The sequence below is a fragment of the Sciurus carolinensis genome, chromosome 18 (genome assembly GCF_902686445.1).
Source record: "Sciurus carolinensis chromosome 18, mSciCar1.2, whole genome shotgun sequence".
NCBI lineage: Eukaryota > Metazoa > Chordata > Mammalia > Rodentia > Sciuridae > Sciurus > Sciurus carolinensis.
Window position 1 is genome coordinate 40,084,446 of NC_062230.1, and position 11,524 is coordinate 40,095,969.

The following is an 11,524-nucleotide window of genomic DNA, read 5'->3' on the forward strand; positions in this document are numbered from 1 at the left end:
CTACTGTGACGCCATCAGCATAGCGCGCTGGGCGCCATCTTTGTCCTGGGCAATAGCTGCTGCGTCTAGAAGCGGGAGCTGGCGGATGTGTTTTCGGTTTGGAGGATAGGGTGCGGAGGAGTACCCTCTCGGCCAAGGAAGTAGGGAGACAGGGTTCCCGGTCGCCCGTGACGTCGCCTGGAAGTTTATTCTTTCATTTTTTGGTATTGGGGATTAAACTTCCATGATGTGGGCGCGGTGGCACACGCCTGTAATCTTAGTGACTTCGGAGGCAGGAGGATCGCAAGTCGGAGGACGGCCTGAGCAACTTAGCGAGTGGGGTGGGCATTTGAAAGTGTTTCCTCCCAGTTTTTTTTTATTTTTTATTTTTTATTTTTTTAGATGTTGATAGGCCTTTATTATTTTTTTAAAATTTCTTTATATGTGGTGCTGAGAATCGAACCCAGGGCCTCACACATGCTAGGCAAGTGCTCCACCGCTGAGCCACAACCCCAGCTCTCCTCCCACTGTTTTTGGATAGAGCCAAAGCTACGAAGCAGTTCCTGCAACCGGGGGTTCAATCCACATAAGTGCTCCAGATAAATGCACTAATTGAGTAATTCCAGAGACATTCACATATCTTTTGAATAGCTTAGGCATTTGGAGACCCCAGGAAAAAAGAAAAACTTCCTGACTTGTAGTAGCTCTCCAGTGGGCTGGAGTCGGGGTGAGGGCGGGTCTGGGAAAAAGGGAATAATCACACTAGTTAAAGGCTAGGTTAGCAAGGGATGATGCAGAGAGAAGTAGTGCAGTTTTAATGGAGCTGTGCAGGAGACTTCATTGAGGTGACACCTGAGCAACTGAAGTGAAACAGGTTTTCTGAAGATCGTGTTTTGGACCCAGGGACAGCCACTGCACAGGTGTGCAGATGTAGGTGTGGCTGTGGGAGCCAGGGAAGGGGAGACTATGGTGCTAGGGGTTGAACCCAGGACCTCACCACGCTAGGCCACCTAGCTGCATCTCCAGCCCCAGGGGAGACTTTTAAGGACAGAAGTGCAGAGAGGGTGCAGGTCCTTGTGAACTGCTGTTAGGACCTGGCTTTTACTGAGTTCATAGTTTAGAGCCATTTGTGCTACTGGCTATGAGACTGGTAAAACAAATTGGTAGGAAGTAACTGGAATTGAGGCTGGGAGAAGAGACATTGAGAGTAAAAAAATAGACAAATGAAGAGTGATGGAGCCTGGGGAAGCAGGGAGGGACACAGGGAATGAGGCTAGCAGGCACAGAAGCGGTGAGATGGGCCCGGCCTGGGCTTCGCGTTTATTTGCCCTTGTATTTACAAGGCACGCTGGCCCTGTGCCCCCCACATCTCAGCCTCAGTACTGCCCACCGGGGTGGCCTCAGTCTCCTCCTGCACGGTGCCCAGGAGCAGGGCATCATCCTCCTCCAGGAAGTTGCCTAGTTGGGCCAGTTGTCGGCGGATGAGGTTGGTGGTGCGGTGCACCCGGCGCACGCGCCGCAGCAGGCTTAGCAGCAGAGTCCGGCTGCGCTCCTGGCGCTCGCTCCAGGCCTCACGTAGCTCTCGGTAGCAGTTGTGGTGTGCACGTTCGGCTGGGCCCAGCGTGGTCCCGCAGCCCAAGAGGCAGAGCTGCTCACCGCCTTGCTGGCAGTGCTGCTGGTGCTCAGCTAGGTCCCCACGTGGCACTCGTGCAGCGCAGCCTTCGTTGGGGCAGGCCATCAGCTCGAATGGGCACGAGTCCTGATGCCCCTTGCGATGGGCCAGGGGGCACGTCACCAAACAGCCAGCCTCAGCGTTCTTGCACTGCAGGGTGGGAGAGACCTCGCGTGAGCCAAACCTAGTTGGGCCCTGCCAGACCAGACCAGACCAGGCATTTGCCAGCTGGCTGCCCCCTCCCCACATTCCATATCTGACCACTGACCAAGAACCAGTGAACTACCTTTCTGATTTCAGAACAGATGGGTAAGTGGTCAGAGAAGGGCCACAGGCCTGAGTCTTGGAGAACAGGGAGGTATATAGCTGGGTTGGTCTAGTATGTTTGCCACACTTTTTTTGTGGGGGTTGTTGGTGGTTCCGGGGTTTGAACTCAGGCTTCACATATGCTGAGGAAGCACTCTACTACTGAGCTACATTCCCAGCCCCAGGTTTTTTTTTTTTTTTTTTAAAGCCTTGGTTTCCTCATCTGTAAAACCAGGGGGCTGGAGACTAATGCCCACACATCAGGCACTTCACTAAAAATCCTGTGGAAACCCCATTTTATAATTGAGGCCCCAAGGGCTCAGGAAAGTAACTTTCCCAAGGCCACACAGGTAAGTGGTATATGATTCAAACTTAGCCAGGTCTGCTGATGCCTGGGCTGCACTTGGTTTTCTTTGAAGATGGGTTTCTCCTTGGCACTGGATCTGCCCCACCCAAGGGTGATGGGAGTGTGTACTTTGAGCTACCTTGACTTCTAGGCGGCCAATGGTTTTCCGGAGTTTATTTACATGGACCATCTTTTTCCTCTTCACCTCTTTCCTGCAGCATGGACAGGTGTTTTGTCTGGAAGGAGGCAAGTGTGTGTGGGGTGAGAAGGAAGCAAAGAGTCACATGACCGTAAGGACAGACCTTCAAGGGGTAACCCAAGTGGTCTCTTCTATCCAGCTGGAGAAGGTATAAAGGGGGTCCCAAGGCTGGGACCTGTGACCAGCACAGGGTTAGGGAAACCACACATTTTAGCATCTTATGATCAGTGGAACAAAGTGTTCAGCAGCCTTTTCTGCTCTGGATTTCAGGAGTGGCTCCCTAGCCTCACACCTGCCCGCCCAGTTCCTTGGGTCCCCAGTAGCACCTGGCTAGCCACCGGAGGATGCACTTTTTGCAGAAGATGTGGCTACATGGCAACCTTACTGGCCTCTTGAGAACCCCATGGCAGACGGAGCACAGGAAGTTGCAGTCAGGAGGGCTGGCAAAGAGGTTGAGATCATACCCGCCACTCTGCAAAGATCAAGCCAGCATCAGAGCCTGGCAGGCACCAGGCTGTGACCCCCACTCATACCTAAGTGTTTGGGTGGGGAGGTAGCCACATGAGAACTAACTTCATAAAGAGGACAGCTATGAGGGTCGATTCCGCCATAACCCACTGCCCAGCATTTCTGATTGAGGAATGGGGTCAATCCCTGGACAGCTGGGAAGGTGAAAAGTTGGGCATAAATCTCAGGGCTGGAAGAAAGAGGGCCCTGGGCTTACCATGATCTCTGTATCTGGACGGCAGCTCCACTGATGCCCAGGGCTCAGGAGCCTCCATTTCACAGCATGTGCGGGCCGACATCACAGTGGCATTGTCCAGCTCAGGCCAATCAAAACTCTGATCCAGAGCTGGGGTTGTGGCTCAGTGGTAGAGCACCTGCCTAGCACATGTGAGGCACTGAGGTTGATTATCAGCACCACATACAAATAAGTAAAATAAAGGTATTATGTCCATCTACAACTAGAAATATTTAAAACTAACAAGAACCCCAACTCTGGTCCAGGGCCTGCTGGGACAGCAACTAGCTCTTACTGTCCTCTGTGAAGGTTAAGCAGTAGGGCAGTCCCCATTCAGGATAGGTCTGTGGACATCCATTGACCGCCCCCCACCTTGGTTGTGGCTGACATCTGATCCCAGAGCAGGTTTGTACGGAGAACTGTCTCTAGGAGCTGTTTCCCTAAGGTCAGTAGGATCACAGGGATAGCGGGGCCTCCTTTCTCAGATGGTGTTGCCCAGGTAGCTAGAGCATCAAGAGTTTAGAGGCCTTAGCTGTTGATCAATTAGTTCTCTTAACATTCTGACTAAGGTGTTAACTCCACAGCAGAGAGAACTAAATTGCCAGGCAACCTACCAGTTCCCTCCCAGTGTTTATCATCTGTGCAGACCTGAGAAAATATCTAGAGATACACGTTCTTGCAGGTTGAGCACCGGTGTAATAGAAGTTCATCTAAGGCTAGGTGGCCAAATGCTGGGCACTCTGGTGCATGCCTGTAATTCCAGAGACTTGGGAAGCTGAGGAAGGAGGATTTATAGATTCACTTAGCCATACACTACCTCAAAACAAAACAAAAAACAAAAAAACAAAAAAAACTGGGGATGTAGTTCAGTGGTAGGTGCTCCTGAGAGTTTAATCCCCAATACCAGTATCAAAAAATAAGTGTCAATTAAAGAAAAAAAAAAAAAAAACCAAAGGCAATCTACAAGCTGTGAACTCTACCATCTGTTAGTGGTTGCTGGCCTGACCTGACTCACCTTAGCTGAGGACTCTGCCTTCCGGTGTGGCACAGCAGACAGACCAGGGGTCCCAACCTGGCTGATACTTAGGGGTCACGTGCCTCCCAAATGCCACCTTTGTCGTGTTCGAAAGCAGTTTGGCTAGCCCGGGAAAAGACGCCCTACGAGGGCTGGCCCCGCCACAGCACGCACTATTTTCCAAGCAGACAGGAGGGACCCCAAGAACATCCACACGCGACGGACTAGGCAGCTTTATTTGGAAGTCGGGCATCACCGAGCCCTCCCGCCCACCCCCAAGGTCCTGGCGACGTCGGTCTCAGGTGGGGGGCGATCCGGAGTCCTGCGAAGAGAAGATGGGGTCAGGAACCGCTGGCCAGAAGCCTGACCGCGCGAGTGGCCGCAGCGGGGCTGTCGGGGCCTGGGTTTTGCCCTCCCACACGGGTAGTGGGCGGCGAGCTGAGGCCCCTGAAGACTCTGGGCGCCGAATCTCACCCACGGCCACGGCCGGCGCCGAGGGTGATTTTCAACCAACGCCGGTCTCCTGGCTACCAGCGAACAGGCGAGCAAGTCCGACCTACCCGGCATGGAGGAAAGCGAGCGCCGCGTGCCCGCCGAGAGGCCGTGGGACCGCCCCGTGTGCACTAATTATAGCCCGTCCGCCCAGTCGCCCGCACGCAGGCCGGGTCGCGGCGAGAGCGGACGCGCAGGCGCACGCAGAGCGCGCAGGGGCGGGGCGCGGCGCAGCCAATCGTAGTCGCCTGGCGGGTTGGGCGGGGCCTCCGAGACCTCGCGGCATTTGGCCGACTATAAAAGCTCCTTTCTGGACGGGTTCTTTCTTCTTCTCTGGGAAAACACGTGAGTAGTCTCGCTGGTGATGGCGGCGCGGGGCGCGGGCCGCGGCAATCCGCGGACATCGGGAGGCCGCGCTTTCGGACGCGCTGCCAAGGTGTAAGTTTTGCAGTCAGCCACAGAGGCACGGCCGCACTGACTGGCTGGTGTTTTCTCCTCTTGTAGCAAATGGCGGATGACGCCGGTGCAGCCGGAGGGCCCGGAGGGCCCGGGGGCCCCGGAATGGGTGGCCGCGGCGGCTTCCGCGGAGGCTTCGGCAGCGGTCTGCGAGGCCGCGGCCGAGGCCGGGGTCGGGGTCGGGGCCGAGGCCGCGGCGCTCGCGGAGGCAAGGCCGAAGACAAGGAGGTAGGTCGGGGCGACGGGCGGGGCGGGGCGGCGCGGCGCGGTGGCAGCCCTGTTGACTGGCGGCTTCCTCGCAGTGGATCCCGGTCACCAAGCTGGGCCGCCTGGTCAAGGACATGAAGATCAAGTCCTTGGAGGAGATCTACCTCTTTTCCTTGCCTATCAAGGTATTGCGCTGACCCACCAATCTCTGGGAACTCAATATGGGAGGGGTTGGGAGAGTTCATAATCTCGCGGCGTCGAGGGGTCCAGATGCACTTTGAGGCTGTAGTTGCGCGTGTTGGTGTCCACCTCGGACATTTGTTATGGCGGAAGGTGAGATGACAAAAGGCTGCCTACCTCGCACCTGGAATCCAGGTGAATCGTCAAGGGCAAAAAACACTCAACTTTTGCACCGTAATGTTGTAGGAGTCTGAGATCATCGATTTTTTCCTGGGGGCGTCACTCAAGGATGAGGTTTTGAAGATCATGCCTGTACAGAAGCAGACTCGTGCTGGCCAGAGGACCAGGTTTAAGGTAATAGGGCTGCCATTGACCTGGCTGACTGGGCAATACTCTCTCCACTCTGCATGGTTACACTAGGATTTGCCCGTGTGACTTTCGTACAGGGGAGAGAGAGGAAAGAGCCCCTCTGGACCTTGGATTGGCCTCATGGTGGCCTTTTTTTTCCTTGAGTGGCACAACAGCAACTGGGTAGTGTGTACAGATGCTGTGGAGGATTGCTAGCCACCTAATTTAGTCTTTTTCTAGGCATTTGTAGCTATCGGGGACTACAATGGTCATGTTGGACTGGGAGTAAAGTGCTCCAAGGAGGTAGCCACTGCTATCCGAGGGGCTATCATCCTGGCCAAGCTCTCCATTGTTCCTGTGCGGCGAGGCTACTGGGGGAACAAGATTGGCAAGCCTCACACTGTTCCTTGCAAGGTAGGTCTGGTGGTGTTTGGTGACAGGCCTGGGAATGAGCATATTCTTTCTGGCCCTGCCTCCTCGTTCTTCTTTGCTTTGCTTTTTTTTTTTAATTAATTTGAGTTTAAATAGTCATATGATAAGGCAAAGCTAAATTAGGTGAATGTAGGCCTCATTATTCATTCATTCATGCAAAATCCATCAAGTACCTAGTTTATGCTAGGCACAGTGCATTTTTTTTTTTTTTTTAATTAAAATCTTTATTTTTACAGACTGCATTTTGAGTCATTGTACACAAATGGGGTACAATTTTCCATTCCTATGGTTGTACAAAATGTAGATTCACACCATTCACGTAATCATACGTATACATAGGGTGATAGTTTCATTCTGTCCCCCATCCCCTCCCACCCCATTTTTCTCTGCACCATCCAAAGTTTCTTCATTCTTCCCCCCCCGTTAGTTATATATTGTCATGCACTTATCAGAGAAAATGGTTGGCCTTTTTGGGCTTGGTCTATTTCTTATGCTGCTTCTCTTAGGTGACTGGACGTTGTGGTTCTGTGCTGGTGCGGCTCATCCCTGCTCCCAGAGGTACTGGCATTGTCTCAGCCCCTGTGCCCAAGAAGCTGCTGATGATGGCTGGTATTGATGACTGCTATACTTCTGCCAGGGGCTGCACTGCCACCTTGGGCAATTTCGGTAGGTGTCCCCCACGAGGAATTGACAGTGATCCTCTCTCAGCTCCGCTGAATCACACTGGTGCAGTGTGTGCTTGGCGTATTTTAAGGGAGAGAGAAGAAGGCCCTCCTAATGCACGGCAGACCTGCCCCTTAAGTGGCCTCTCTGTTCCTAGGAGTGCAACAGCTTTTGCTGTGGAAGTGGGAGGCTTGTCTGCTACCAAGCCACTAACCCTCTTCTGCTGTTTGTTTTGAAGCTAAGGCCACTTTTGATGCCATCTCCAAGACATACAGCTATTTGACTCCCGATCTCTGGAAAGAAACTGTGTTCACCAAGTCTCCCTATCAGGTATTCCTTGTCTAGTCCACCTTATCAACGGAGTTTTTTTCTTGGGGGGGATGGGGGCATTAATTTGGTAGGGTGGTGTCCTCACTACAAAACTGTTGGTCTCTCTCTGTAGGAATTCACTGACCATCTTGTGAAAACCCACACCAGAGTCTCTGTACAGAGGACCCAGGCTCCAGCTGTGGCTACAACATAAGGGTTTTTATACAAAAAAAAAAATAATAAAGTGAATGAAACCTGTTAATGGTTCTTTGTCTCCACACAACTTGGTAGCTGGAATTTGGAAGGGGCTGACAAGAGAAGAGGGGTCTTGGACTGGAGCTGTAGCTCATGGTAGAGTGCTTGTCCAGCATGTGTGAGGCCCTGAGTTTGATTCTCAGCACTGCATATAAATAAGATGGTCCATGACAACCAAAAAGGGAGGGGGGTTCTGGAGACACCATCAGACACAAGTAGAGTTAAATCACTTTATTTTAGCAATGCAGCAAGTCAGCCTTGAGGCCTCAGGCGGCGGCAGCCTCCTTAGCAGCTTTTCTCTCTGCCAACATTCTCTGCTTCTGTTTGGCCAGGCATTTTCTGGCAGAATAGTGAGCGCCCAGGTCATGATCTGGGAAAGAGATGGGAGGGGCAGGTGAGTCACACCATTTTTTTCCTCATGGATTGGACAATCAAGTGGGTAAAAAAGGACAAGCAAACGGGAAAGTTGCTCTAAACCCCTCACTGGCTTTGCAGCGAAGCTTTTGGGAGGCAGTGACAACTTGGCTGTGCAGGCTGGGTCAGGCACGGCAGGGCTCAACTTACAGCGGTCCTGGTAGGCCTTGGCGACCTGGGCAAACTGTTCCAGTTCAGTGGCACAGTTCTGCTTGTAGCTCTCTCCTTCCCTCTGCTGGCAGGCCTTAAGCCTCTCCTGGATGATACTGACAATTTCTTGATCGACTTTGCTAAAAAAAAGGAACAAGTACCCAAAGAGCTGAGTGAAAGCAGGGCCTTGGGCCTCATGCTCTTACCTCATCCCCCAAATCTGGACCGACCCCCAGAGGCACAAACCCACTGGGTGAAGCCATCTCTTAGAATCCCTAGGAAATGATGGCCCAGTAGGAATGTCTCAACATTCCCCGCTGTACACTTACTAGTCCCTTCTCCATTGCATTTCAGCCTCAAAGATGCACAGGATGTCCTTCTCCTTGCACTCCGTGATGTCTGGCACTCGGCGGTATTGCCGGTGGTAATAATAATACCTGTTCTTGGCATGCTGCTGCTCTATAAATTCTGTAAAAAGGAAACCCAACAACTTCCCCATTAGTTCGGGCAGGCTATTAGTTTTATCTCAGGCCCATAAGTGGGGTGGAAGTATTTCCTAAATGTTCCAAGCTTGTACAGAAACAGCAACTGGACTCTCAAAGGTATGGGTCAGTACAGTATGTGAGGGACTAGGCTAGAAGTGATACCTACTGGCCTCCAGCTCTAGCTGCATTTTCTCACACTGGGACCAGAACAACCCTTTGTCCTCATTCACTGATGGGACTGAGAGCAGGGCAGGATTCAGAACCCAGGTCTACAAAGTCCACCTGCCCCTCAGGCCAGGGACCAACTCTAGGCGAGAAGGCACCAAGAGGAAATCAACAGAATTCCTACAATGACCTCCAGGCCTCAAGTTTCCCTTTGGTACATTAACCAGCTGGACTAAGAGTTCATATGTCCAAGCATAAAAGTTCTACACTAGGTGTGGTGATGCACAGCTGTGATCCTAGGAGCTCAGGAGGAGAATGGCAAGTTTAAAGCCAGCTCGAACAATTCAGGAAGGCCCTAAGCAACTCAGCAAAACCTTGTCTCAAAATAGAAAATAAAAAGGGCTGGGGATGCAGCTCAGTGGTTAAGTGCTCCTGGGTTCAATCCTGGGTCCCCCAAACAAACCACTTTTAAGACTAAGAAAGAGGGACCTGGCTCATCTGCTATCCTGCACTCCCTAACCAAAGGATGCTTGACCTAGTGACATGTCTGTAGTTCCAGGTACTTGATAGGCTGAGACAGGAAGATTGGGTCCTGGAGTTCAGGGTCAGGCTGGGCAACATAGCAAGCCCTCTTTTCCTTAAAAATAACCTGCTGGGCGTGGTGGCACACACCTGTAATCCTAGGGACTTGGGAGGCTGAGGCAGGAGGATTACAAGTTCAAAGTTAGCTTCAGCAACTTAGCAAGACCCTGTCTCAAAACATAAGGCAGTGGGTTCAATCAGCACCACATAAAAATAAATAAAGGTAGTGTGTCCATCTGCAACAAAAAAAATATTTAAAAAAAAAATCGCCCGTAATCCGAGCAACTCGGGAGGCTGAGGAAGGCGGACTGAGAGTTCAAAATCAGCCTCAGCAAAAGCGAGGTGCTAAGCAACTCAGTAAGGCCCTGTTTCTAAATGAAACAGAAAATAGGGCTGGGGATGTGACTCAGTGGTCGAGTGCCCCTGAGTTCTATCCCCCCATACCAAAAGACAAAACCAAATCAAAACAAAACAAAACAAAAACATAAAAAAGGGCTGGGGATGTGACTCAATGGCAAAGCGCCCTGGGTTAAATCCCCAGTGCCAAAAATAACTAAATAAATAAATAAGTAAATAAATAACTAGTAATTCCTAGAACCTGGAAGAGGGTAAAATAGAAAAAATGTCTTGTGGTTGAAGGAATGAGCCGCTTAATTGTAATAAGGCAGAACAAGCTCCTGCTGCTGCTCAGAGGGCTGGCAAACAGGGCCACAAAGAGTTGCATGGAGCATTTTCCATTTAGGACCAGAGATGGGGAATCTGGGCACTTCAGCCATCACACTACAAGCAGCTGTCCCTTGCGTTGCTGGGGGCCTAGGACACAACAAGCCCAAGGGCTCAGCTGATTCCGACAGCAACGCCCCCACCCAACTCATGACGGGGACCGGAGACCCAGGGAGCCTCAAGTGGTGGCGGCGGAGAGCGAGAGGGGTTCTGGTGCAGAGGCAGAGGGCGAGGCCAAGAGAGCGGCGTCCCGGGAAAAGGTGGAGCGACCCGGGGCAGGTGCCGGGGGATGGTCCGCGAAGCAGTGGGGAAGCCGAAGGAGGCGGCGGAGCTCGGGGCTCGGGCCCCGGGGAGGGCCGAGCTCTGGGGGTCCCTGCGGGCAGGCAGAACCCCGGGTCCGTACCTCTCACGAGGGTCACGGGCCGGTCCACCAGGAGGTCGAAGGCCTTCGTCAAGTAGGTGATGGGGTTGGGTAGCGAGGTCTGCGGCGAGGGCGCCGGCGTGCGGCGCGGGGGCTCGGGATACACGTCCTTGTCCCACGAGTCCGGCATGGCTGCGGGCGCTACTGCGGACGCAGCACAGAACTCCGCTCGCTGGGTGCGGGGTACGGATCGCTCTGCGGAGGTCGTGGGAGCCACCACGCCTGCGCGGGGCGCCGCGCGCGCTTCTGCGCCTGCGCCGCGGGGCAAAGATGCGCCTGCGCAGGCTGGCGCCCCCACGCGGGGTCTGCCGCCATCGCACCCGCGGCTGTCTCACCTGCTGGGCTGGAGCAGGCAGAGAGCCACAGACACCGGGAAACACTGCGAGCCAGACGTGGTGCTAGGAACTAGGTGAACACTACCTGACTTTTATGGAGAACATCGACTGGTAGAGCGCACACAACAAATAACCTAAGAAGTCAACAGAGAATATAAAGTTATGATCCTCCAGGAAGCTTTTCTGAATTGCCCAGTCCCTACAACCTTCTCTGGGCTCTGCTGTCCCTCTGCCCAGACTCCTCGTGAATGGCTGGTGACAGTGAGCTTGGGGACCTCGGGGCAGCAGGAGGAAGGACTTATCCCCTGGTCCAGCCCATAGAGGCTGGGGCTCTCAGCCTGGCCACAGGGCACTCTGGCCTGCTGCTGCTGGTTCCATCTCAGCCCTGAGCTCTCTGGTGCTCCCTTGGCAGCCACTGACCAGAGCCACCATGGCCATCGTCTGTAATGTGCATACCTGACTGGCTATCCAGGTAGGGTGCTAGTCATCTCCTGTCCAGAGTCAGGGGCCAGGGACATGAAGCCTGCAGCTCTAGGGACTCACAGAATCTAGAATCAGAAATGTTAGAGTTTCAGATTATGAACTTTTGGAAACACAGACCATCTGACCCAAAGACTCTTAGTATTTTGGTAGCATACTAGTGATGCG

The 11,524-nt window shown here is 53.0% G+C and overlaps 3 protein-coding genes and 3 non-coding genes across 10 annotated transcripts; 3 read left to right on the top strand and 3 right to left on the bottom strand.

Moving 5' to 3' along the window:
* Window positions 1–1,255: 1,255 nt before the first annotated feature.
* Rnf151 (ring finger protein 151) lies at window positions 1,256–4,937 on the bottom strand. Of its 5 annotated transcripts, none has more exons than XM_047533768.1 (6): window positions 4,820–4,937; window positions 4,260–4,581; window positions 3,227–3,387; window positions 2,829–2,974; window positions 2,443–2,539; window positions 1,256–1,801 (listed from the first exon to the last, which is right to left on the bottom strand). In XM_047533768.1, the coding sequence occupies exons 3-6, from the start codon at window positions 3,227–3,229 to the stop codon at window positions 1,316–1,318; spliced, it is 732 nt and encodes a 243-aa protein (XP_047389724.1). In that variant the 5' UTR covers window positions 3,230–3,387; window positions 4,260–4,581; window positions 4,820–4,937; the 3' UTR covers window positions 1,256–1,315. The 5 variants fall into 5 exon arrangements, with proteins under 5 accessions (XP_047389724.1, XP_047389723.1, XP_047389726.1 ...); XM_047533767.1 differs by having other exon boundaries at window positions 4,734–4,873; XM_047533770.1 differs by adding an exon at window positions 3,859–4,019 and having other exon boundaries at window positions 4,260–4,852.
* LOC124970854 (small nucleolar RNA ACA64) lies at window positions 4,648–4,773 on the bottom strand. The gene has a single exon (XR_007106224.1). It is a non-coding gene; the product is annotated as a small nucleolar RNA ACA64 (small nucleolar RNA).
* Window positions 4,938–4,984: 47 nt separating the features above from the next.
* Rps2 (ribosomal protein S2) lies at window positions 4,985–7,623 on the top strand. Its single transcript, XM_047533766.1, has 8 exons — window positions 4,985–5,096; window positions 5,256–5,435; window positions 5,510–5,599; window positions 5,841–5,948; window positions 6,183–6,356; window positions 6,881–7,040; window positions 7,276–7,367; window positions 7,480–7,623. The coding sequence occupies exons 2-8, from the start codon at window positions 5,259–5,261 to the stop codon at window positions 7,558–7,560; spliced, it is 882 nt and encodes a 293-aa protein (XP_047389722.1). The 5' UTR covers window positions 4,985–5,096; window positions 5,256–5,258; the 3' UTR covers window positions 7,561–7,623.
* LOC124970837 (small nucleolar RNA SNORA64/SNORA10 family) lies at window positions 5,986–6,120 on the top strand. Its single transcript, XR_007106209.1, has one exon. It is a non-coding gene; the product is annotated as a small nucleolar RNA SNORA64/SNORA10 family (small nucleolar RNA).
* Window positions 7,073–7,207, top strand: LOC124970836 (small nucleolar RNA SNORA64/SNORA10 family). Its single transcript, XR_007106208.1, has one exon. It is a non-coding gene; the product is annotated as a small nucleolar RNA SNORA64/SNORA10 family (small nucleolar RNA).
* A 194-nt stretch (window positions 7,624–7,817) lies between the features above and the next one.
* Window positions 7,818–10,766, bottom strand: Ndufb10 (NADH:ubiquinone oxidoreductase subunit B10). Its single transcript, XM_047533772.1, has 4 exons — window positions 10,524–10,766; window positions 8,495–8,633; window positions 8,166–8,305; window positions 7,818–7,971 (listed from the first exon to the last, which is right to left on the bottom strand). Exons 1-4 carry the CDS (start codon window positions 10,669–10,671, stop codon window positions 7,868–7,870), a joined length of 531 nt encoding a protein of 176 aa, XP_047389728.1. The 5' UTR covers window positions 10,672–10,766; the 3' UTR covers window positions 7,818–7,867.
* Window positions 10,767–11,524: the final 758 nt, after the last annotated feature.